At 41.2% G+C, this 27396-nt stretch overlaps 1 protein-coding gene across 1 annotated transcript in view; it reads right to left on the bottom strand.

The window, feature by feature from the left end:
- Positions 1–5867: 5867 nt before the first annotated feature.
- crbn (cereblon) overlaps positions 5868–27396 on the bottom strand; it is a 44609-nt gene continuing 23080 nt past the window's right edge. The window contains exons 3-11 of the mRNA XM_072472181.1: positions 25976–26178; positions 23361–23510; positions 21100–21262; positions 16117–16179; positions 12716–12800; positions 12234–12349; positions 10648–10712; positions 8799–8930; positions 5868–7770 (exon numbers count right to left, since the gene is read on the bottom strand). Of these exons, the coding sequence (XP_072328282.1) occupies positions 7587–7770; positions 8799–8930; positions 10648–10712; positions 12234–12349; positions 12716–12800; positions 16117–16179; positions 21100–21262; positions 23361–23510; positions 25976–26178 (1161 nt within the window). The 3' untranslated portion in view covers positions 5868–7586. The remainder of the gene's footprint in view (positions 7771–8798; positions 8931–10647; positions 10713–12233; positions 12350–12715; positions 12801–16116; positions 16180–21099; positions 21263–23360; positions 23511–25975; positions 26179–27396) is intronic.

The raw sequence follows: 27396 nt of genomic DNA, 5'->3' as shown, positions 1-27396 counted from the left end.
CTGCGGTTTTCCGCCTCCACTGGGGCGAATTCCCAATGGCGAGGTTCACTTGTGCTTTTAGAAATCGTGAAACAGGCGCCATGGCTGCTGAGGGGAGAGTGGGTATGGAAAGTGTCCAACAGTGCCAGAGTTTGCAACAGCTGTGCCGCTGGCTGGGGGGCTTCTGCCAGGGCCAGGGGCGGGGGGGGGGGGGGGTGGCCAGGAGGTGGGCTATTGGGTCGAGGTGGACAGGCATGGAACCCCATTGCCGTGGCCTGCGAGGCATGTAGCTGCGGCACCACTGACTGCCCACTGTGAACCTAGGGTCATATGGGTCTCCCCCCCCCCCCCCCCCCACCCAGGGCACCCCCCTAGGTGCTCTCTGGCCCCAGCGAACCCATCAGCGGGATGGGCATGCTCCAGTGCAACCTTGTCGGTTGAGATGAGTATGTATGAAGTGAGGTGTGCAAATGCGGCTGCAGCTTGTCAGCCTCCTGAGTGTCAATCGTGAATCCGGCACTGTTTCTCATTGGAATCCATTGTGTTCCACATGGAGACAGTGGTAGCCCCTCCACAGTCGCTGCATCAGTCCAGGTGCGGCAGCAGTTTTGTTATGGTGGAAGTCCATAAATCCTGCCCCGGCATCAACACTTAGTCTCAGGAACAGATAATCCAGCCACTTACCATTTTGTCATTTTAATAGGAGCCATGTTGCTGCTTCTTTTGCTCAAATTTAATGTTTGCAGTACTGCTGGAGCAGGATTCACACATCATGCACACATTGTTTTTGAAAACTCACCACTATTCTTAGAAATCCCCCTATACCAAAAGGGCCAACATTCTAAATGGTGATCAGGGATTCTCACTCCCCGACTCCGATGCAAGCTTCAGTGGGTGCTATTCAGGTCAAACTATATTTTCAAGTTATCCCCCGGTATAACCCATACCTTCACCGAAGATTTCATCTACTTACCACTTAGTAGCATCGATCCTGGGTCCTGCATTGCTAAGTAAGTAAAGTAGACTAATAACCACTGTTTCAGGTTAAAACTTTTAAGTAATTTTATTATTATATATATTTTTTTTCTTTTTCTAAAAGATGCAATCATTGTTTTTACAGAAAAGTAAAAAGATCTTGCTTCTGGATCCTTCTGGTTGGTTGAAGGGACCTTCAGACCCAACTTGACAATCAATCTTCTTTAAAGTCTGGTCTTCTTTAGATGTATTCGCTGATGAGCTCAGTTGTTGTGTCCTATCTTTCCCATGTACAGAGCTGCGAGAGCTATCTCTGAGCTGACTCTGACTATTCTTTAAATTCTAGTCTTCCTTAGATGTACTAGCTATTTTAGCTTGGCTGCTCGGCCCTGTCTCTTTCCCATGACCGATCTGACTGTAATCTGTCTCTGCTTCTCCCCTCTCTCTCTCCGAGTTCTGGTTCTCGTTCTGGATAGTTCCTGCTCTGGTCTCTCGGTTAATATTCGCTTTCTAACAATTAAGTTTTTATGATGTTATTGTAAAGTAACTCTTATTTTCTTTGATTGTAAAAAGTTTCTTTGATCTAAACCTTTTAATCCAACTAAGTATACATTTTGACATGACTTCATCTCATAGATCGGATTACATTGTGTCCTTTGTGGTGTTCAAAATGCTTTGGTTTCAATAGAGGTGTTACTTTTAATTCCTGTCATTTCTATAGTTTTATTTTCCAATTGTGTCCTCAGCTCAATTTTGACTTTGATTTTGGCTTTGAATTAAGTTTCTCGTACTGATAGTCTCCAGTTTTCTTTAATTTACCTGGTATTAGCAAATTTTCACACTTAGAATTATCACCAAATTCAACTGAACCTCATCCATTCTTTTCCAGATCCTTACTAAGATAGTTACTTTCAATGAAGGTGTAAGCCATTGTCTTTGGCTTCATTCAAAATCCTGTTTGTCTTGTTTGCTAAGCCTGCTTGACCAAGGATATCTGCATTTTACAATCCTTCCCTGGCAGCTGCTGTTGACCCTTTGTGGGATCTTTCCCTGTATCCTCTCATGTTTCTCTCAGACCAGATATTGCCAGACTTCCATGTTTCAAATGACACATCTTTCCATATTTTCAATAATATTCTTTTCGTCTCAAACATGCACACTCCCCTCCCTCACTCAAGTCTGCTTCCTCCCTCGCACCAAATTCGCTGCCTCTTGCTTCACGGCCACTTCCCAATCTACCCCAATTCCCGCTGTCTTCCTTGCTCCATTACAGATTCCGCTCCCACCCCATGGCAGCTGCCTTACCTTGCTTCGCTGTCCATTCTCTCCCTCACTCTCACCCTGGGCTGGATCTTTGAGGACTTACTCTCCCAGGTCCTCCAAACAGAATTAATGCTCACTGCATTAATTGCGCGTAGCCAACCCATGTAGAAACCAGCCTCTAATTGGACAAGCAGCTTGATAGCATTTTTCAAGTTTTATACATTAGTCTGGCCTACCGCGAAGCCCCTGGATGTATCCAATGGGACCCCCCCTCCCCCCTGGGCTCCATGGAATCCAGTTTGAGAAATCCCAGTTTAAGGGAATAAATAGACACAAATAGGCATATTAGAATAACACCATTAAACATTGATCTAAGGCAGTAAGCATAGAGGTGTTAAATGGCAGTACTGACAACCCCATTCAAGTGAATGCTACCCTGCAGACAAAGTCTCACTGGTCATAAATTTTGGCCATAAAAGAATGGTGAATGGTTGAGATAAAGATTACCTCGAATTTATTACATTAGTTATAAATGACACGTGTTAGAAGCTAATTCCTAGTGTTTTCTCATTGACAGCAATTCGAGTTAGTGTTTGGTAGATTTGAAAATTAGGAAGTAGCTTAAAAATTTAGCATGATCAAAAATAATGCTGTGGTTGCTGCTTTGTAAGGATTAAAAAGTGATTTCCTCACCCTCAAAGAGGTGACTGCAAGACCCCTAAAGTCATTTTTAGATAGGATTAGGTTTAATCATATTAAAAATCCAAACCGTTACTTCGAAATGGCTATGGATCTGTACTGTAGCTAGAAGTCATGACATTGTTAAAGGTGTTCATTCCCAGTTTGATTTAGGGTATTATATGCAAGGGTGCAGCTTAGTGAACTCTATTTAGTGGCTGCTGAGGGCACAAGATGAGAGATTCTTGTCAGCTGACTTATCACTGCAATAGGCCCAATGATGAGAAGCTGGACAATAGGGCCAAGATGATTACTTACATTCCTAGATAATAAATAGACTGGGAGTTGGTATTTTGTTGGAACTGGTCTGGGGTCTTGGTCGCAGTTACAGTGAGGACCAGAAGCCTACGAAGAGCTTAAACTCTTTCACAATCTTTGTCAAACTGAATCAATTAAGGTTACATCAATGCCCAGAAGAAAAACATTATTACATTAATTTCTCCAGATAAGGGCAGCACGGTAGCATAGTGGTTAGCACAATTGGTTCACAGCTCCAGGGTCCCAGGTTTGATTCCCAGCTTGGGTCACTGTCTGTGCGGAGTCTGCATGTTCTCCCTGTGTGTTTCCTCCCACAGTCCAAAGATGTGCAGGTTAGGTGGATTGGCTATGCTAAATTGCTCTTAGTGTTGGGTGGGATTACTGGGTTATGGGGATAGGGTGAAGGTGTGGGCTTGGGTAGGGTGCTCTTTCAAAAAGCCGTTGCACTCGATAGGCTGAATGGCCTCCTTCTGCACTGTAAATTCTATATCTACGGCTTAAGATCAATCACAGTAGCCCCACAGTTCAGTGACCACTCGCTCTAGGTTCCCTACAGCTTGCAAAGTCAAGATAGGATGTCCTCTTTCCCAGGAAAGGGAAGAGACTAGCTCACCCAATCAAGCAAGGCCGATGAAGTCATCCAAAAACCTGTATCCAGGGCTGCAAGTGTGTTAATCACCTTAATCAGTCCGCCAATGTGAGTACTCCATACCTCTTTTACCTATGGGACTTGCAAGTGGCAGCATGAGTATGTGCATTTGATGGCAAGGGAATGATGTATCAGTTGGTGCCGAAGGGACTAGGTAGTAGCATATCCTTTAGAAACATGACTGTCTCTCAGCAAGAGGTGCCCAACTGTCATCATTGCCCTCCTCCCATTCCCCCACATGGTCCCCCAAGAGCAGCCGTATGGAGAATTTGGTGTGTTTCAGTCATGGACGTTAGGATATTTCATAGATGCTCGCCAGTTTCCCCAGAAATGAGCAAAAGTTTAATTTTCTACTTGCAGGAGATGGCCCCTCTAATGCGGTGGGCTTAGACAGATAGAAGTGTGCTGTAACGGTCCATCATGATCCCCATTGAAACGGCACGGAAATAGGGCAGTCGCTCTATCACTGATGGCGAAGGAGTGTCAATGCAAAAAAGGGAGTGAATGAGTGGAGTACAAATGTGCATCGAGCACACACAAATACATGGAGCTCCAGTCAGGATGGTTGAAATGACACAATGAGAAACCCTTAATGCTTCAATCTGTGTGTTCTCTCGTTCAGGTCAGGCAGACCAGCAGACAACTGAGAAGACAGATCCTCAGACTGTGCACTGTCTCAACTATCCTCAACACCCTCCACTAATCCAGATACTCTCAGGTCAGTGAGTATGTGTACATGCTTAAATTTGCACATAATAGATGATGAGCACAGCAGACAGGACCAAACACCTTAACATTCAAAGCTACTGACAGTTTGGAGGATGGTGGGTGACCAGGCCAATGCTGCGACGCAAATAATGGGCTGAATTCTCCGTCCCGACAGATTTGATTCAGCACACCGGCGGAATGCTCCATTTCGCTGGCTGGTCAATGGGGTTTCCCATTGTGGGGCATCCCACACCTTTGGGAAACCCCCAGGCTGCTGGTAAAATAGAGCACCCCACCGGCGGGTAATCCACCTTCATGTGTCTCTGGATTTAGTAGCAACACGGAACTTGCAATAGCTGCAGCGAGAGCTGAAGGACTGAAATTGAAGGTGGAGCTGTCAGATTCTACGTGTACCCCATGAATGGGTGATTGACAAATCTGTTCAGGTCAGGAGTGTCGCTCCAGGTCTTCATGTTTCTCAGGTCAGCTGGGCAGTACAAAGTTTGCCTCATTAAGGGAAACAGCTGCCTTCTACATCTGGGGCTCATTTGAAGATGCTCCTGGTATGGGTAGTGGTGCCTCAGACACTCTATCAGTGACATCAACGCCTCGAGTGGTCACGATAACAGACGAGGGTCCAGCATCTGTGCAGGAGACCCTCAGCATCATAAACAAACAAGTTAACATGGACTATTCAAAATCTGAAAAAAGCATCCAAAGTGTAACATGTCTCCACCGATGCTGCCAGACATGTTTGATAATTCTGTTAGTTCTATCAAATGGTAAAATTGTGCATTGTAAGAGATTTGGGGCAGGATCTCAAAGAATAGCTGCATTCATATCCATTCTTTTAAACATCAATACACAGAAATGCAAAATTTAATTTCAAACCACCATATTTTAAGCTGCTCAGGTTCTGTATATTAAATGCTGCACTTGCGCTTTTCACTCATGCCATAAATGAGACTTGCACTTTGCATTTTAGATACTTTGGATCTCATTATGGAATGGTTAGATTTTAGGTGGTGCCATAATTATCAGCATTGCTTTGAAAATGATTTTAAATTCAACTTGTTTTCCAAGAATATAGTTAAATTTAGATCAACTTTTGGTCTACATTTAAAAAATAATTTTGTCAATTCAATTTAACAAAAAGCAAAATTGTACTACAGATCTTCCCACATTATAAAACATTAATACTTTAATTTGTTTGTTAAACAAAATTATGGAAGGTTAGCATCATAAAGAACACTGCAAAATACTGTTAAACGTAAGGTCTCCAAAATCTCTTCAATGGTTTCAGTTGTATTGCCATTCATTTTTAATTGCTTTGTAAAGAATATAATTTCTTTGTTTCAACAGAAAAAAGGTAAGAATAAGCCAGCATTACTGAAAAGAGGACCGCTTCTCAGAACACCCGCAATTAACACAATGCTTTCAACGCAATGATTCTCAATTACTAAACAAGCAGTAAATTCTATTATTTACAGACTGTTTCCAAGAAAAATAAATCCTATGCATTGGAACACTACTTACTTAGAAACTAAGTAATTTGCCAGAACGTAAGAAGACACAGAACAGCACTGTAGTGCCTTATTAACAAGTTGATCACAGCACTACAGCATTTTACCAAATTCTGCTCTAATATATTCCACTTACTACCTTGAAATGCTTTCAGCAGATGACAATTTTTGCAACAGCCTCAGCAGACCAATAACTGCAGATTTATTGAACAAAATTACAAATGAAGCATTCATCAAGTTGCTACAATAATCTTGTTACAGGTCAGCTCCCAGATTTATGCAAAATTATCAAAAGGCATAATTGGACTGCTTAATGTTTTCTTGCTATAAACCATTAATATTTTAAATATAAAATTCTGGAAGTCAGTGAGTATCTTAAAAGAACACCGGAAGGCAATTCTCAATCGGCTTATTCATTACTACCTATGCAAAATTAAAATACTATGTCCTCCTAATTGGATTGCTGTCACTATCAAGGATAGATACTGAATTGATGGGGGTGATTTCAGCAATTACTACCAACACAAAAACTCACCCATCGGGAGTACATATCTTGAATTAGTAAGTAAACACGCCTCAAACCTCACTAATATAGATGGATGGAGAATCAGGGGACCTTGCACCCAAATTTGAGACATACACGGTCAGCACAAAAGGTGGCCCCTGACCAGGACTGCAAATTTGTAAAATGAAATGATCAGAATTTAATGCTCAGCTTCCCCTTTGTACATTTGCAAGAGCAGTGGGTGGGGAGTAAGGCAATGCAACATCTACTTACAGCATCCATTCTTGGGAATGCAGTTAAATTGCTGCTCTTAGTCAAGAAGTCAATTGATGCGAAGCAAGAGACTGGGAGATGGTTATTCATACAATGGTAAAGTTTTGCTTGAGTATCCTTGAAACACTATTTCAATGAATAACCCACAACTTCAAAACAAAATCAACTGCTGCAACTAGAAGTTTGAAATATCATCCCATTAAAAAAAGACATACATGATACACAAACCTGAAGGACAAAGTAATGATGGTGAACAGCCCTACCCTAACAGGTAAAGTTAATCTTCCATGGTACATTTGAGAATTTCACCTTCCTTAATAAAAAGTACAATTTACCCCACAGTGCAATAATGTGCATTGTGCTAATTCCCCCCAAAGTCTGCATTTATTAAATCATCACATCTAATCTGGTAGTTGGCCTACAATAATATTGTAATTTTGTACTTAATGAAATTGTGCAAGCATATTTCAAATAGTGCTATGTCATTTATTTCAATTTAAATCTAAATGATTTTGAAATCAGATCCAGAGCCATGTTGTGCCTGCCACTCACAGCTTGTTATTTTATTGAATAATCGTGATTAGCAGAAGAGATTTCACCTTTGGCACAAGTAACTACAGTGCTATTCACTTTCATTCATATTTACATACACATCCAAATATTGATATATATACTATTGTATATATATATGTGTGCTCGCGCACGTGCATGTGTATTAGAGACATGGTCGCCAGCATCCTTCCTGCTGATTTTCATCATCCAGTTCTGGAATCCTGGGTTGCAAAGCTGATCGTGTTAATCCCCAAAACCTCTGGGGCAACATTTCTTTCTTAATTGCTGTAAACTTCCAGCCCATATGACTTCCACAGGTACGGCACTGGGCTATTGTCCATGCAAACCTGCAAAATAGTTTGCACCAAAATGAGATGAGAAATCTGAAAGTGAATCATTTGCAGATACAAATCAAAATAAACATTTGTGAGGTTCCCAGTTACAGTTCATGGGCTGGACTCTCCGTTTCTGAGTCGAAATGCTAATGCCAATGGATAATCCGTGGAGTTCCATGTCAGAAAAATCAGCGCCTCACCTTCACTGATTCCGCTAATGGTGAGGGGCTAGCACCAGCGCTGCGTGGATCACCAGCAAAACGCATGAAAAACGGTGCGGGAATTGCCAGCTCCGTAATGGGCACTTGCAGGGCTGACAAGTTGCAGATACACCCCCAGGCACACACCGATCCCGGCTGAAAAGATGGCACTGGTTGTGCTGGAGCAGGCCATACGGCTGAGGCCAGAGGGCACCCAAGCCGGTGGGGGGGGGAGAAGAGGGGGTTGTCACTGTACGACCTATGGCACCAGGTTGCCTGCCCTACCGGCTGCGGTAATGGTGTTGCGCCCCCCCCCCCCGCCTGGCAGAAGCACCGCGGCCAGCGGCATGACTGTCGGCAAGTATGTCGGTGCTGAACAACCTCTTGTAGAGGTCGTTAAGAATTGAATGTGTCCTTATTCAGATACTGAATCCTCCATTTTCTAAGCATGTCACATACTGAGTCACAGTAAATACAAGTGGTTCAGGATCTTATTCCACTTTAATAACCCAAAAGTTTACTTTCTTCAATGCTGTATTTGTTGCAACTTCCAAGCCCTGCAGAAACTCACTGCCAGCTCAATACGAATAAACACCAGTATTTAAATAAGTGCAATTCTTTTGATTAGAGCTCTGCAGAAAAAGTCAAATATATTTTCCAGTGCTACATAATGGAATATTGTCAATACTATCAAATTGTGGTGTGCTGTCGCGATACTTAGTATAATCATCAAAATAAATTAGACAGAGAAGAACAGGGACACTGCATTTCACCAACTTCAATCCAGCAGGCAATAAATGGCATTGACATTGTAAAGGACATAGTTAACTAAGAGATTACCCAGGGAACCAGCTATGTTGAGTTGATGGTCGACCAATTAAGTTCAGGTTGTTAGCTTTATATACGGTGAGAGTTTCATGTACATAACCATGAGGATTCACATACGCAGCCATGGGTCCATACAAGGATAAACTTTAAAAAAAAAAGTGGATAAGAACTAGTCAAGCAGCGAATAACGATGCAAACCAATAAAAGCATACAACCTCAGATGTAATTCACCTTCTACAATAATTGGTTCAGCTTTTCACCATATATATCAGTAACATGGATACATGAAAAAATTCAGACAAAACTAAATTAGGAGTGACAATAAGTGTGCAAATGAGGCCAGAAAGTTACAAAAGAATGGACAGCCCAAGTTGAGTGGTCAAAACAATGGCAGATGGGAGTTCTGTGGGAGGACACCCATTTTGGGTGAGAAAAATTGGATTGTTAATGGTGATTGACAAATCACTAAAAGCTAATGAACAGGTACAGAACATAATGAAAACATCTAACAGTATTTGGCCTTCATCTCAGGCATGTTGGAATTAAAAGCGATGGAGTAATGTTTCAGTTATATGCAGTCTTGGTTAAATTCTAGCTGGAATAGTGCATTCAGTTTTGAACATCGCACCTCAGAAAGGATGTATTAGCCTTGGAAGGGGGTGCAGCACAAATTCACCAGAATATTAGGGTTTAAGTAATTAAATTATGAGGACAGGTTGCATAAACCCGGTTTTGAGTTAAGAAGATTGAGGGGTGATTTCATCAAGGAGTTTAACCAAAGAGGATTTGATACAGCAGATTGAAAGGATAATTTCTCCTTCAGGAGCAATCCAGAACAAAAGGAATATATATAATGTTATTTAGGAGTGAAATGAGGAAAGAATAAAACTCTAATGGAAGTTTGGAACACTCTCCACAAGAAAGAGGGGGTTAGGGGGGTTGTTCGGGGATATTCTTGTACTGTACCTGTACATACTTGTTGGTTAATGTGGAATTATTTTGTAATAATGAAAACTTTTTTTTGCAATAAAAATATTTTAAAACAAAATTTGACATTTAAGACTGAGATCGTTAATTTTTGTCAGGCAAGGAAGAGTATCAAGGGGAAAAGGAGCAAAGGCACATAGATAACATTGGGGGAATGTTGACCATGATTAAAAACTGAATGGGGAAACAGACTCAAGAGACTGAATGGCATACTCCTGTTACTATTTTCACGTGATCTGGAACAAAATGGCCATCCTCATTAGGTCGAAGTAATAACCACATCCTAACCATCAATGAGTCAGAGAATAAGGGAGGCAATTGTGCCTGGTAGGGAATAACTTCAACATTAATTTACGTTGACTGAATATGTTTAAAAGATTTTCTTTTTTAAAACTGGTTTCGGGATTTGAATTCCATGATTTTTCCCATCATTGGTGAAAACTGGATATGATTCTGACTTTTGTACTAGGGCTGGCCATGACATTTTGCAGCATTAATATGAGATGGCTAGTGTTGGCAATATTGGGGAATTATTTGGTCTAGTAATGATGTGAAGCGAAACGGGATGAATTACAAATTTAATTTGTGGATGGATTACAGGTATTTGGAAATGGGGTCATCTTTGACCCTTTGGAATGTAATGATGCAAGTTTTAGTAATTGCATTAGTATCAAAAATTGCACTGAGACCATGAGTAAAATAATGAAACAGATCTAACATCCAGACTTCAATATTTTTCAACATTCCTCCTTCTGCATAATCGTAACTTCAATCCAGCTGCTCTGGGTGTTTTTCACATTGTTAACACACTAGGATCTCAGTCCTTGTAATGAAATTAAAATCCTGCCATAACTGCATCAAAAGGGAAACTTACCTGAAAATATCATTTTTGGTGGTTATTTCTGTGTGGTAACATCTTTTACAACAAAGAGACGTACACTGTAAATGAAAAAATAGTTACAGATAAACAATGGAGATTTTAGTTCCGTTAGCATATTTGACAAAAACATTACAGAAGGACTGCACTCAATATACATATTTACTACAGTATATGGCAATACCTGGTACTTGTGCGACATACCGCAGTGATAAAAACATTTCTCCCTTCTGAAAACTGCAACTCTTTTGAGACTCTAGAAAGGAGCACCAGCAGATCTAACTGACTATTTTCCATATGATCCAAAACAGTTCCTGATTACATTATTTTGGTAATCTGATTTTTTAACACCAACCCCTGATGCCCACTGGCTAGGTGACAAGAAATCTGTTGCACGTGGTCTGCACTGTGTCCACCACCATTTGACAACCGACTGATTGGTATGCTCCCATCAGGTCGTGCCAGTACTGGTTTGTATCTGTAGCATCCAGTGCGCCACTGTGCTAAGCCCTCTTTGCGGCGCGCAGCCCTTCGCCTCTTCCTCCACTGCCTGTCTAATGTGCCACTGGTATGAGCCCTTGTTGCATCTTGTTCACTGATCCTTTCCCAACTCTCACGCCCCGCTCCCTTCCCTCCACCACCTCTCACTCACTATCCGTTTCCAGCACTGATCAGATACAGAGGAAATACGGCACTAGGAAGTGCTGAGGGTTTTGGTCAAGGGTGGTAACATGACCGGTAGAGGCTTGCAGGGCCAAAGGGTCTGTGCTGTATTGTTCTTTGAAACAGCCCTGTACATTGTCCCATCACATAGTCCCAGGAAAAATACAACAGGGATTAGATTTTTAAAAATATTTATTTTATGGGATGTGGGCATTTGTTTCCCATCACCAATTGCCCTTGAACTGAGTGGTTTGCTACGTCATTTTGGAGGACAATAGTCAAGGTAGGTCACACAGTTAAGGATGGCAAATATCCTTCCTTTGGTATTTCCCATTACCAAGACTAGATTTGATTTAATTTCAGATTTTATTAATTGAATTTAAATTGCAGCTGCTATGGTGGGATTTGAATCCGGTCCCCAGAGCATGAGCTGAGGCCGCTGAATTACTAGTCCAGTAACATTACCACTTTGTCACTGTGTCCCTCTTGATATGGAGTAGAGCAGCAAGCTGTCTATGTTTATTTTTTAAAAAGCATGAAAAAAAGAGGATATAGTACTGTTTGCAGCTTCGAGTTGAAGATATAATTCTTTTCCGGTTTAGTTTATTTCCTGCTATTTTTTGATGCAGGCAGCTGCCTGGGACATTGCTCCAAGTGATGTCACTGGCATTTAACTACGTGTGGAGAGTGTATCCTCTGCAGCTGTGGCATCACCAAACTCAGCCTTTTCTGAATGGACATTGGTTACAACAGTGAGATCAGTTGAAGGGCTGAAGCGTTTTTGAAGTTTTTAAACGATACAGTTAGAATTGTTTATTAGGTTTCTGTAGCTGGTGTAATACAGCACAAGTTACTAGGTAGACTGATTTAAATGCATAATTATGGTTCATTACAGTAAAATTCAAACTTCTTGCACTTACTTTGTCCATCAGATCCAATTCACAACGCAGCCGCTGAATGGCACTACCGATTTTTAGAAGATCGATTCTTAATCCATCATCAATGGGTAAACAGGCAGCAACTCTGTAAGAAAAATCTAAACACAGTAATTAATCATTTCTGTTGATGAAATGACAGCAAATTCTCTCTCCTCCATCCCCAAAGTCCTTTTATCTTCTCAATACATTCAAATTTAAATAATCTAGACTGGATAATTATTAGAAGGTCCTAATGGAAGTAACTACAGCAGTATGTTCATTTCAGTTTGTTCTACTGTTTAAACTGAAATTGTTAACCACAATATTAACCCTCTCAACATGATGTTAAATACTTTGAACTAAGTTACTTTTAACAATAAACTGCACTCAGATTTGCATTACAGAAGACCAGCTTTTGAAGCTGGAGGATAAAACTAACACTGGGCTTTTTATTCAAAGCAAAGTGACATTTAATTAATTCTTACCTACAGGGTTTGAGGGAAGTGAATCATCCTTGAGATTTTCATCCCACTCACGGAGTTGCACTTTCATTCTTTCCATTAATATTTCCTATATGTGGACAGAGGTAAAAAAAAAACTGCATGCACCAAAAGATCATTGGTCACACTTCAGAAAATGCTTTACACAACTGATATTTTAATGAACACTATCTGAATTATCCCCTTCCGACAGTTTTATTCATTTTCTCGGAGGCATTTTACAACAATTGTTCGATGTCCTTCTTGCTGCAAGGAACAAGGTTTCTGGCAAAAAACAATTTCCCTGTTCTTCTCCTATCTCATCTTGAAAGAGTTGACCCCATGCTAAGATGTTGTTCCCCAACAGGCCTGTGGAACACAGGAATAAGAGTAGGCCATTCAGCCCCTCGAGCCATCCCACCATCCAGTGAGATTGTGGCTGATCTGTGATCTAACTCCATATACCTGCCTTTGGCCCATATCCCTTAATATCTTTGCTTAACAAAAACCTATCTACTTCAGGTTTAAAAATAACTGGTCCAGCTTCAACTGCTTTTTGAGAGGGAGAATTCCAAACCGCTACCGTCCTTTGAATGAAGACATTCTTCCCAACATTGCTCCTGAACGGTCTAGCCCTAACTTTTAGACTATGCCTCCTGTTATCTACCCTGTCTTTCCCTGTTAACATCTTGATTACTTTGATCAGACCACCCCATAACCATCTCAATTCTAACAAAACAGGCCTAATCTGTGTAAGCTCGCCACGTAACTGAAGTCCTGTAGTTCAGGCATCATTTTTGTAAACCTGTGTTGAACTCCCTCGAACGCCACAATATCCTTCCTAAGGTGTGGTGCTCAGATCTGCTTACAGCATTCCAAGTGGAGTCTAACCAGGGTTTTGTATAGCTGCACCATAACTTGTGTGTCTTCATACTCCAGTCCTCTACATATAAAGGCTATCATTCCAGTCAGCTTTTTGATTATTTTCTGCACTTGTTCCTGTCACTTTTAAGGATCTATGCACCTGAACCGCCAAGTCTCTTTGGGCATCCACTGTACCTAACCTCTTTCCATTTAGAAAATACCCTGCTCTATCCTTTTTCGGTCCAAAATTGATAAACTCACACTTGCTTACATTGAATTAACATCTGCCACAATTTTGCCCATACATCCAGTCTGTCAATATCTTCTTGCAATTTTATGCCATCATCTAGGCTGTCTACCAATGCCACCCAACTTCTTATCAGCAGCAAATTTGGATATATGACTTTGTATGCCATCATCCATGTCATTAATGAATAATGTAAATAATTGAAGCCCCAACACAGATCCCTGTGGTACACCACTAGTCACCTCCTGCAGAGTAATTGCCCATTATCCCCACTCTCTGTCACCTTCCACTTAACCAATTTCCTAACCATATCAATAATTTGCCCTCAACTTTGAAGGCTTCCACCATGGTTAAGTCTTTTATGTGGGACTTTATCAAATTCCTTCTGGAAGTCCATATATATATATATATATATATATCCATAGATATTCCCCTGTCCACTCCCTTTGTAACTTCTTCAAAAAATTCAGTAAGATTAGTCAGGCATTTTTAAATCTCTGCTCTGACTCTCAGCTCCCGCACTTTTTAGATCTCCATTCTGACACTCAGCCCTTGCTCTTTTTAAAATCTCTGCTCTGCCGCTCAGCTCCCACTCTTTTTAAATATCCGCGTTGACTCTCAGCTCCTCCCCTTCTAAAATCTCCGCTGACTCTCAGCTCCCACTCTTTTTTAAACGTCCGCTCTGACTCTCAGCCCCCACTTTTTAAATCACCGCTGACTCTCGGCTCCCGCTTTTTTAAACCTCCGTTGACGCTCAGCTCCCACTCTTTTTAAATCTCTGCTGATTCTCAGTTTCCGCTCATTTTAAATTTCCGCACTGACTCTCAGCTCCCACTCTTTTTAAATCTCTGCTGACTCTCAGCTCCCGCTTTTTTAAACCTCCGTTGACTCTCAGCTCCCACACTTTTTACATCTCCGCTCCTGCTCTTTTTAAATCTCCCCTCTCCCACTTCCTAAAACTCTCACTCTTACCTTAGCTCTCGGCACTCAGAGCAAAATGCACTATGAGAGACATTGTTTTTATAGCTTCAGCTTTCACTGCTTAAAGAAGATGGTCCAAACCAGTTGACTTACTGCCCTAATTTACTCCCCTGGCTAGTCCCATTATGTTTTTACCTCTGTTAAATCTGGAGAATTTTCAAATTTCCACCAGAAATTTTCAAACTAGTAAATTTACCAGCAATTTAATTCTCTAAAACTCCCATTCTTATCTTAACTCCCAGCTAAATGGCACCAGAATATTACAGCAAATAATATTAAATCACAAAAAAAATGAATTCTGTGAGCCCAAAGGTGCTTAAAATTTTACAACAATGGCCCAGATCCTCTTGTACAGTGAATAGCTGAGTAACGGTGTACACGCCATAACTTCAATGCGGTCCGCTCATGTTGCAAAAAATTATCTCTAAATGCTAAATTGTTCTCTTTGTCTTCATTTCAGGCTGACTTCACATCTCTCCAAATTAATTTCTTTGTTTTCCACCTCTTCTATCTCTCCAAATTAATTTCTTTCTGTTTTCCACCTCTTCTATCTGCTTTCATTACTGTGCCTTGCTATCTTGCTCTTTGACTATTTATGCTTCTTTTAGCCTTTCTTTCTCTTTCTACAGACAATGAAAATAACATAACAGGGTTCAGTTGTATGGCCTATTCGGAAGCATCAGCTGGCAGTAGAATCAGGGCTCAAGAAGGCAGCCAGGTCATGTGTCTATGACAGTGGAAACAATGTTCATGATGCAACCATATATTGGGGATAAAGTGCAAAGGTTCTTTTTTGGTCTCAGCTAAATGTGAGGACCAGACTCAGTCTTTCAGATCAGTCAGGTGCTCAAAGATGGGACATTTCTCTGCTCCTATTTTGGTCGCGTCAACCTGCCCCAAATATTAATTTGCAGATAACATCATTGCCATAAGCACACAGATCCTTCACCTCCAAGACATCTTTGGACCCTGCTCAGAATAATAGGATGGGTCTCCTCATTTGGTTGGCTGCAGCGTGTGAAATTATTTTAGAACATTTTAAACTTGATTCAAAGTAGCAACAACCTCACAGTAATCACACGCAGATGGCTGGCGTGAGTAAAAACACAAAGCTGCCACAGAATGTTAAGATAGATAGAAACTTAAAAGAAACAAAGAAACTTACAGCACAGGAGGTGGCCTTGATGGGAACTTTATACTGTATACATCTGATCTAGAGATTCTCCACGCTGACAATCGGTAACTAAAATGGAACAGCATTCCTCTGTCATTTTGATTACAAAAGTCCATGAAGGAAACTTAGATTCATACTCACTGCATCATACAAAGAGTATACCCATGGAGGCCACCAAGTTAGATTTGCACAGTGGAACTTTCTCTAAAGAGAGCAAACAATGAAAATTAAAACTTGTGAAAGCATATATAAAATTAATCCACAAAACAAACTTTTCATAGTTGATAAGATTGCTAAGGCAACGTAGAGCTTTGTAGCTCGTCTGGATTGTATTGCATGATACTGAGTTGCTGATCCCAGCCACCCTGGATCTGCCAATAGCAGATCTCACAGTCAATGTGAAGATCCTAGGTCAAGGGAAGGCCCTAACCAAAGACAAGTTACTGGTCCACCCTGGCTCGTTTATAAGCAACTGTGGAAGCTAGTTAATACTTCACCACTATTAAACAAATAATCAGCAGCAATGTTTAAAAACTGCATCTAATTCACATTGTGCCTGTTTTTGAAAAGTGAAAGAGCAGAGCATGAAAAAGACATGAGCAACGGTTTTTAAATCTGTCATTAGATCTTAACAGGGCTCAATATCCTTAGACCATATAATTTGAAGTGGGTTCTCTTAGCAAATTAGTGTTGAACCAAACTATAGTAGGTGCTTAACAGTGCAAAATTGCACCAGCTTTTAACTTTTGGAATGTACAATTGATTGACTCTTTAACAATGCAATCATTTTCAGAGGTCAACAATGTGCACTATTGTTCTTGAAGACTTCCAGTTCAGCAAGGTGGACAGTCCTTTTTTAAAAAAGCCCAGGAGACTCTTCCAGCAAAGCAACAAGTGGCATCTCCATTAAACAGTTCAGACCAGAAATTCAGCAATACACTGCAGATGCAACCGCCTCCGATCACCCCCATCCCAACAGGTGACAGTAAATATATATTAATCACTGACTCAGAAAAGGCTATTCTTGTACAGTCATATTATTTTAAAAATCCATTCCTATTTAAACATATTTTTACTTAAAAATCCTGGCTTAGTTTAGCATGTTTGGATAAACTGAATGAAAGCTACAGCACTGTACAACCCACAGATGAAGAATATGAATAAAACATTTGTTTGTACACACACATTTGATTTAATCAAAATAACGTTGTAAAGCAGCTGGATGGGAAAAATAGCAAAATTAAAATAAAAACCTTCAACATGCTACTGGTTATCTGCATTTTTAAAATTCAAGAGCATGTGTAATCAGGGAAGAAGCAGCAGAGTGGCTAGCAAGCTGGCAACAAAACAGGATACAGTAGGCGATTAAACGTCAACTCAAAGACTGTTATAAGGTAAAATGCAGTTCAAAAGAGATAGGTGCTGAAACCGTTCGGGTCATCATTTACATAAATGACTTGGGATGTGGGAGCTGAAAGTATAAAGGTTACACCAATCTGATGGGTGTCACTGATACAGAGGACATCAATAAATTTGTAATTGGCATGAACTTCGATGTCGACAAGTGTGATATGGTACATTTTGATAAGAAGAATAAGGAGGCCATACTCTGGAAAAGTAACCGAACAATGGAGCAGAGGGGCCTGGGTGTACAGATACATAAATCACAAGTAGCAACTAAGGTGAATTAAAAAAAGCAAAGCAGAGGTACATCACGAGAGGGAATGGGGATAGAAGTGAAAAGCAGAGTATATTAGATTTAGGTTGAACATTGGACATCTGTGAGCATTATGAACAATTCAGGTTGCCATATTATAGAAATAATTTAGAGGTGCTGGGAATGGTGCAAAAAAGATTCATAAGAATACCAAAACTGAGAGGTAGAGCTCGCAGGAAAGAAAGAAAAGACTGATGGAAATCTGTAGGACTTGAGGGACTGGAACTAGGGACTATAAATAGGACAGTCAATTAAATCTAATAAGGAATGCAACCTAATTTTGTTGACCCAGAGCATGATTTGGATGTGGAACTCAGTAAAAGGAGTTGAGAGATATGATCAGCATTGTTCCATTTGAGGCGGTTCTAGATTAACATATGAAGGAGAAACGGAGGATATGCTGACGGGGGTAGAAAAGGAGTGGGAGGAAGTTAATGTGGATCACAAACATCGAGAGCTGACAAAACGTCATTGATTTGAAATGCGGGGCATAGTTTTACCAACCCCTGGTTGGTTAAACAAAGGCAAGGTGGCCACAAAGAAAATAGAGAACCACAAATGAATGTGTCCCCAATACTGTCCTTTCCCCAGTAACTTTCGAATGTTAGGCAGTGAAAGGTGGCTCCGGCTGTCCATTTGACAGAGGTTGGCAGCTGACTTTCACAATTAAGGCCCGAGTTATGGGTCATATTGTGAGGCAGTCAGCTTTTTGCCAACTGTGGGGGAGGAGGGGTTGGGTGAATCATGGCCAAAGAGGCAGGGGCATGCATGAAAGTCCAACAAAACCCTAGGGGTTTCCTCTCCATCTCGCAGGGCCAACTGCTCTTGATCGGCAAGTATTAAGATAGAAAATAGGAGGAAGTGACCATTCAGCCCTTCGAGCCAGCTCCGCCATTCATTATGATCATGGCTGATCATCCAACTCAATAGCCTGATCCCGTTTTCCCCATATCCTTTGATTCCCTTCAGCCTAAGTTCTGTATCTAACTGCTTCTTGAAAATATACAATGTTTTGGCCTCAACTACTTCCTGCAGTAAACAAATTTGATAGGCCAACCACTTTCTGGATGAAGAGTTTTCTCCATATCTGTCCCAAATGGTTTACCCATATCCTCTGACCGTGACCCCTGGTTCTGGATACATCCACCATCGGGAACATCCTTCCTGCATTTACCCTGTCTAGTCCTGTTAGAATTTTCTAGGTTTCTAAGAGATTTCCCCTTATTCTTCTGAACTCTAGCGTATACAATCCTAACCGATTCAATCACTCCTCATTGATCAGTAAGCCATCCCAGGAACCATTCCGGTAAACCTTCGCTGCACTCCCTCTAGAGCAGTGTTTTTCAAACTTTTTTTCCAGGACCCATTTTTACCAACCGGCCAACCTTCGGGACCCACGCCGGCCGACCTTCAGGATCCACCATTTTCTCTTACCTTGTTTGCTGCTGACAAAATGGAGGAATCACAATCGCACCCAAAGCACGTGACGTCAACATTGGGGGGGGGGGGGCATGATCTGCTCTCTGCCTCCCTTCAGGCAGCAAGATTACATTGCATTTAAAAAAAAATCTTCTCCTGCTTCTCAGATTGCGCAAACCTACCTTGGATAATAAATGGAAAGTTTCCAGATGCTTTCTTAACCATCTTAGCAACCTGTCCTGCTACCTTCATGGATTTGTGGACATTCACTCCAAGGTCCCTCCATTCCTCTTCACTTCGCAGGATCCTCACATTTATTATGTAATTCTTTGCCTTGTTTGACCTCCCCAAGTGTATCACCTCACACTTCCCTGGGTTGTATTCCAATTGCTGCTTTTCTGTCCACCTGGCCAGACCAGTAGCTGCTTCATATTTTGAAAGACATGAGGGATAAAGTATTCGATCTGTATCAATTTGCATTTGCTCAATTGTGTTCCGAATTAAGCAAAAATGTGGACATGGGTTGGTTGGCCGAATGTGGTGGTATATTCAATGTAATTCAGTGTAACACTGGATTTGGTTACTTCGGTGCTGGTAGCTCAGTAGGTTTTGGGATCAGAAATAGAAAAGAAATATATAACAGAATTAGAAAAAATGTACCATCACATTTTGGGTGAAATCTTGCCTTTAAATGCTAGCTGATCAGGTTTCCTTATTGGAGTTTACGGAACCAATGAGCAGGCACGCACAGTGTGCCCGCATTTTTTTATATGGTCGCGATCATCATTTTGAAGGCCGCTCGCAGCCGGCATTGTTAAAAGCTAGCTGCTGCGTGCAAATTTGCGCAATCGGGAGCACCGTGATGGACAGCTCCATGACCCTCCCGACACCTGCCCATGACCCACCCGCGGGACGCGACCCTGATTTTGAAAATGCCTGCTCTCGAGCAAGAACATCCTTCCTCAGATGAGTAGACCAAACTGCATGCAATATTCCAGATGTAGTCTCACCAAGGCCCTGTAGAACTACCGCAAGACATCCCTGCTCCTGTACTCGAATCCTCTCGCTAACCTTTCTTTACACTCCTGTCCTCCAGGTCTCATGTCTGCCTCAGCAACACCCACTTCACCTGCTGGGCCTTCAGAGTTGCCAGAACTTTGGTTTGGCCAGCCGCATTACAATTCCACCTGCCATCCTTAATTGGATTGTGAGCCTGTGGATGGCTAAATTAGGTCACCGGTGGTAAACATGTCGAGCCGGTCCCGCTCTCCACAATGGAATGTGTCCCCATCACTGCCCTGCCCCCAGAGAGGTTTCAAACAGTAGGTTGTGAAAAGTGGTTCGGCTGTCCATTTGACGGAGGTTGGCAGCTGACTTTCATAATTAAGGCCCCAGTTATAGAACATAACAGCGCAGTACAGGCCCTTCGGCCCTCGATGTTGCGCCGACCTGTGAAACCACTCGGGTCATATTGTGAGGCGGTCAGCTTTTTGCCAACTGTGGCGGAGGAGGGGTTGAGCGAACCATGGCCAAAGAGGCAGTGGCAGGCATGAAAGTCCAACAAAATCCTAGGGGTTTCCAGAAGGTCACATTCAGGACCCATTTAATGGCTCAATACCTGCGTCCTGGAGCTTTAACTGTTTCTTTCACCACAGATGCTGCCTGACCTGCTGAGTATTTCCAGCATTTTCTGTTTTTTAATTACATTCGACCCCTTTTGGGTTGAATTGTCTGTTTATGCAATGCAAATACAATGCATATGCAAAGAGCACCATTTGAGAGCAATGGAACCATGGAAGTTCCATTTTCTGCAGACGTAACGGCCTAGAAACAGAAACTTTACAATTCCGATACTGAGTCAATATTTGTATGAACTCAGCCATGAACAGAAATAAAGTCATCCGAGAGCAGTTCAAGACCTGCTTTTCATTTGCTAGTGGAAACTACTACTTTTACAGTGATACCTTTAAACATAATACTGAACCAACCTTCTGGTATTTTTGCCACCATCTCTGATTTTGTTTCAACCGGCTTGCAGGGGGCTTATGTGAGACAAACATGTGAAGTTTGTTAAGTGAATTAAGCTGCACTCCTGATATGCTTGAAGGAAGGACCCATTCAGGTAGAATTTGAACCTTTGCCACCCGGATTCTAGGAATAAATTAAAGTAGTCCTTGTTAATACAATAAATTGCCTCTGTTGTGATATCTACCTAATGCAGAATGGATAAGGGAGGGAAAGGAAAAGGAAGTTATCATAAAATTTACAGTGCAGTAGGCAGCCATTGGGCCCAACGTGTCTGCACCGGCCCTTGAAAAGAGCACCCTACTTAAGCCTACCCTATTCCCATAACCCGATCTAACCTTTTGGACACGAAGGGGTAATTTAGAGTGGCCAATCCACCTAACCTGCACATTTTTGGACTGTGGGAGGAAACCGGAACACCAAGAAGAAACCCACGCAGACATGGGGAGAAAATGCAAACTCCACACAGACAGCAATCCAAGGCCGGAATTGAACCTGGGACCCTGGAGCTGAGGCAGCAGTGCTAACCACTGTGCCACCCGTGCCGCGCATTCGGTCATTTTATATACTAGACTTGCCACATTTCAATTTTACCTATCCAGTCGTTGACAATCATTTGCAATGGCTTTTATTCCTGCTTCCACACCGCTCTCTCGAGTTCCTGCAAGAATATAACCTTACTACTCTTGCATTTCTTTGGTTACCTCTTGGTAACCTTCAGAAAACACTGACAAATTCCAGCATAACCTCACAATCACCTCTCCTGACTCCCCCTGCTGGCCACCAGCCACATATTTTCTCTGACTAAATATAGAAGACCAAATCCATTGCCTTCAGTCCCTGTCGTGAACATTCCATAGTTACAAATTACATTCCTTTCCCTGATAATGTCGGAATCTGAACCAGACGGCTCTCAATTCTGGCATCATATCTGACCTCAAAGATATTTCTTATCACATAGCTGCAGCATCACCAAGACCCCCTATTTTAAAAACATCTTGTGACTGCTCCTGCCCCAGCTCCCCATCTGCTGCTGAACACCTCATCTGTGCCTTTGTTACTTGTAGACTTAACTATTCCAATTCAGTCTTGGTTGGCCTTCCATCTTCCAACCTCAATAACCTGAAGTCATTCTAAACTCTACTGCTCATATCCTAACTTGTTCCACATTACATTCAGCCATCACCCATGTGCTTGACGAGCTACACTTGTTCCCGACTAAGCAATGCTTCGATTCGCATCCTGGTTTTTAAATTTGTCCGTGGCTTCACACTTTGTAATCTCCTCCAGCCCTACAACTCGCCAAGATATCTACACTCTCCCAATTCTGGCTTCTTGAACATCTCTGATTTTAATCACTCCATCATTAGTGGCTGTGTCTACAGATGTGAAGGCCCTCAGCTCTGGAATTTGATCCTTACCGCTCAGGGTAATGTTCTGTTCTCTATTGCCCAGATAGAAAAATGGATTTACCTGTTTGCAAGCGCAAGTCTAACTATTAACAACTTTCACGGAACATAGAGAGGATATTGTTATACACCATATATTTAATGTGGACCACAAAATACTCTTATTTTCTTCCTCCTTTGATGCCAATTTTCTCTGCCACATTAGCCCTCCTTACCAAAGAAATCACAAACCAGTTAGTTGGGTATTGCTGCACTCAGGAAACTCATTCAAATAGCCAATTTTCATGTGAACCAGCTAGTGAGTAGCATCGCAATCAAGGACAGTCCTGCTTTCTCTCAAGATTCCGTATGAACACTGCTAGCAATCATTGCTTGGCATCGATTGTTAGTGGGGTTCACGCTGAATTTTCTATTTCCCAATAATGCCAGCACTTCTACCTTTACACCATTTGTGATGAGCTAAAATCAGCATATCAGGCCTGAATATTATTGCCCTTACCTGGTGTGCCATCAGGGAAGCTTTTAAGCTATTATTTTGTTAGGAATAAATACACATGGTAATTTTTTGCAGTGGTAAGTTTCTATGGACATCTTTTATTTTCAATTTGGATTTCAGCTCTGAAAATCAGTCGATAATTAACAATTGACAAACATTTAGAGAAGCACTAACAATCAAAACCATAAATTTAACAATATTAATGCCCTGCCCTTAGCACCTAAAGTATTATTCAAATACTATTTGTACCAGTTTTAAACTCACACTGGAGGCAAAGATCAAAAGAGTGCCAAGGCTGCCTCAAAGATTGCCACCTTACCCATCAGTTTGTGTTCTCGTTTCAAGAACTTTAAATCTCTGACGTCCAACAGCTTTTACTTTTACAGTCTCAATGCCATATTCTTGCTCTTCCCTATATTCATAAATCTCAGCTGTTGTTCCAAACTCTGGAGCTCTGTCTGAAGGATCACTAAGAAAGAAAAAAAATGAGCACAAAGATAGTAGAATGGATACTTTATTGCAGTGAAAACATTAAGAAAACATCATAGAAGAAAAAAAGTTGAATTTAGCCCTACAATAGATAGTAGGATAAATGTATCAATTGCTCTGTTTTAAGAGTTTCACATATAATGCATTTCAATCGAGCATTTGTTGCTCAACTATATTCATGTAAAGTAATGCAGTAGAAACGCTGCCAGAGTGGTCTTTCACCTTGGTTAAAAGTTCAGCCTGAACTGATGGAATGCATGTCGCTTTTAGGTCCTAAATGAAATGAACTGACATTGGGTGTCTGAAATTGAAGGTTCAAATCCCGAGTTTGGTCCAGTTGAGTGGAGAAAATGTTTTAAAAATAAAAGCTAAAGGATCACTTGTTGAAATAGTGTGTCCTTACTTATCTTGGTAGAGAAAACTTTGCCCTGGATATTAAAATGGAAAAGTTACATAGGTGGAGATGGAACATCAGAGTTTCAGACAGAAAATCTGAAAGTCTGGGTTTCCCAGTTTGCTGTGGGGTTTGAATTTCACACTTCACAGAATGCACTTTTTGTTCCTGACAGATTTCACACCCATAAGTCAATCTGCTTGAAAGGATTGGCTTCCCTTTGGGAAAGTGAATTCTGGGGCAGGTTGCAAGATCAGGTATGTCCAATCCACAACCTCCTCCAGGGCTACAAGCAGTGCTGTAAAGTCACTTAACTATGAGGTTTCTTAAATTATAACCTCAAGTTCAGCCGTAACCCACCAGTTTTAAGGTGTAAAATGCAGCGCTTTGTGTCACATACGCTTACAATATCCATTCACTAACTATAACACATCACTCCGGGGGCGCCCAGGTACAAATTAATATCATCATTATGTGGATAAACTAAAAAATTGTTTGGTGAAAACTTCACATGATAAAGCACTGCATGGATACATTATAATAAAGGTAAATTTCATGCTATATATGCAAATATTTAGACAATACATTCACATAAATAAAACATTGAGAACATGAAATGAGAAATATGTTAATTTCACACTTTCCCTGCAATATTTTGTGGAAAGTTTGACCCGAATCAAACTCGCAGCGTATGTGCGACCTAACACCTCTCAGAACTGTCAGTTTATATCACTTGGAAAAGTTAGGCAGAATGCTGATGAACAAAAATCAAATTCTGTTCCAATTACATGGGAGTCTGGAATTTTACCTGTACATTGGCAATTGCATTCAACAACTTGGTTTTCTCTGACAGAAAACTAATGATCTATGATGTGCTGTTTCCGATTATTAGCTTGAATGATTGTGCACATTAATTTTGCCAAGTTAGTCACACTTTTCGGTGTAATACAAGGTGCCAATTCCAAACCTATTTCAGAGCATTAATACTTCAATGCAGTATTGATGGGAGTCTTGCTAATCTTCGTATATGACAGCAAACTCTACCTACCTGTTCTTGTGGTTACAAGATCCTTTGACACAGAGTTTTTGAGAGTTTGGCTCAAGATGGATTGGAACTTTATGGGAAAAACAAAATGTTAGGTAAAGCTTTGTGTGAAGAAATGTCAAGACAGGCCTTCACAGGCTTCTGATAGCAAGCTGAGAAATGTCAAGATAGGCTGTCAAAGGCTTCTGATAACAAGCTGTAATTGTTGTTTTAGTACCAGACAAATTGCAGACGGCCTTGGGAAGGGTTGTGCTAGGCTTGAAAATAATCATAAATTAGCTAAAAGGCACAGATTGAATGCGAGGGAGCTGCCCTCAGAAATGAGCCAGAAACTGTATAAGAACTGCTGTTAGATGTATTGGCTTTGGCTTGCTGGTGTAACTCTCAAGAGATAGTGGTCTTAGCCCTGGCCGAGAAATAAACATATGTTAAAGTAACGAGGTGCTCGACTGATCATTTCATCCGGACTTGCTGCAAAACACATCTCATAGCTCATTTCATTGTTTATCTTGTTGTTATTTTAGTAACTTGCTGTGTTTACCTATAAAACCTATTTCATTTCAAAGTAATTAGTTACACCCAAAGCACTTTGGACCATTTCAGATTGATACTCTTTTTGAGTATCAGTCATAATTATTTTCTTAAATGGCATTTGTCTTTGGTTTTTATAATTTTCTGCCTTCAGATCTTAAAAAATGAAAAAAAGAACAGCAACGCAGGTGGAAATGATTCAGCTGGGAAACACAAAAGCACAGTAACCAAAATAATTTGCTCATCGGCAATGAAAATTTTTGCAATATTTTTGAAGAACCATGATATAACCTGCTTTTTTAGTAATTTGTTGAAGAATTTAAGATGTCAGTGTGCTGTGGTGGTTTGCCACAGTTTATTTCATGCAGCTTTCTTTCTCCAAGTTACATAAAGCATCTGTTCTGTAATTTACAGAGTCCCATCAAAGCTCAAAGTGATCAGTCATTAAAGCTAAACAAAGGTGCAAGAAATTAACCTGCAGGCAAGGACACCAAATGTCCTGTCTTTTTGAATCAGGTTTCGCATCATGGATACTTCCTGGGGACGAAAGAGCTGCAATGGCAAGGTCTGCCCAGGAATCAGAATAACTGCAATATGAGGGAGAACCGGGAAGGTTGGACAACTATCTTCATCATGCACGGTCCGGCCGTGAAACTCCTCCATTTCCGTCCCCAAGTACTAAGGAGCAAAGAAAAGTTGATTATACATTTAAAACTAAATTTACATTCTGAAACATATTTTTCTCATGTGCTCATCACAAAATTTAACAGTACAGATACAGCTATTCATGAAAATGCTAACAACCACTTATGTGCTCTGTGGACATTTACATTTTTGCCTGTTGCTTTTGCTGGTAAGGTTTGCATAAAATCAGCATAATATTGTTCCATTTAACAGAAGTTATTTTTTAAAACAGAAGTTAGTCAAAGGCAATAAGACTTGTTCCCTGCCTAGTTTAGTGGCAGAGGTGGGTACGATTTTGTCTTTTGAAAAGCAGTTCGACAGATACGTAGGCAGGATGGGTATAAAGGGATATGGGCCAAATGTGGGCAAGTGGGACAGGCTTAGTGATAGAAACTGGGCAGCATGGACAAGCTGGGCCGAAGGCCTGTTTCCAAGCTGTAAATATCTATATGACATCAAGTAGGTGGTGGTGCAATGGTAATGTCACTGGATCAGTAACCAGTGTCCAGGCAAAAGCCCTGGGGACAATGTTTCAAATCCCACCACAGCTGGTGGAATCCAAGTTCAATTAATTCAATTTGTTAATTTTAAAGAATGAATCTGGGATTCAAAATAGTTTCAAACTATCACTGATTGTTGTAAAAACCCATCTAGTTCACCAGTACCTTTTGGGAAGGAAATCTGCCATCTTTACCTGGTTTATCCTACATACGAGTCCAGACCTACAGCAATATGGTTGACTTTTAAATGCCCTCTAAAATGGCCTAGCAAGCCACTCAATTGTACTAAACAGCTGCAGAAAAATCAAAAAGGAATAAAACCAGGCAGACTACCTGGCATCACCTTTGGCACCAGAAACAAAAGCAGCACAGCCAACCCTGCAAAGTCCTCCTTATTAACACATGGGGGGGGGGGTTTGAACCAAAATTGGGAGTTGACCACCTGACCAGTCAGGCAAAAGCCCATCACAGTCAGACTCACCAAATCATAACTTGCAGCAATCTTTAGCCAGAGGTGCTGAGAGGATGATCCTTCTCTACTTCCTCCAGAGGTCACCAGTGTCACAGATGCCAATCTTCAACCAACCTAATTCGCTCCATGTGATATCAAGAAATGGCTGAAGACACTGGATACAACAAAGGCAATGGGCCCTGACAAGATTCTGGCGAAGTACTGAAGACTTGCACTCCATAACTTGCTGCACCCCTAGCC

The sequence above is a fragment of the Scyliorhinus torazame genome, chromosome 13 (genome assembly GCF_047496885.1).
Source record: "Scyliorhinus torazame isolate Kashiwa2021f chromosome 13, sScyTor2.1, whole genome shotgun sequence".
NCBI classification, from domain to species: domain Eukaryota; kingdom Metazoa; phylum Chordata; class Chondrichthyes; order Carcharhiniformes; family Scyliorhinidae; genus Scyliorhinus; species Scyliorhinus torazame.
The sequence above is the reverse complement of the archived record's forward strand: the minus strand, read 5'-3'. Positions and strand labels throughout refer to the sequence as shown.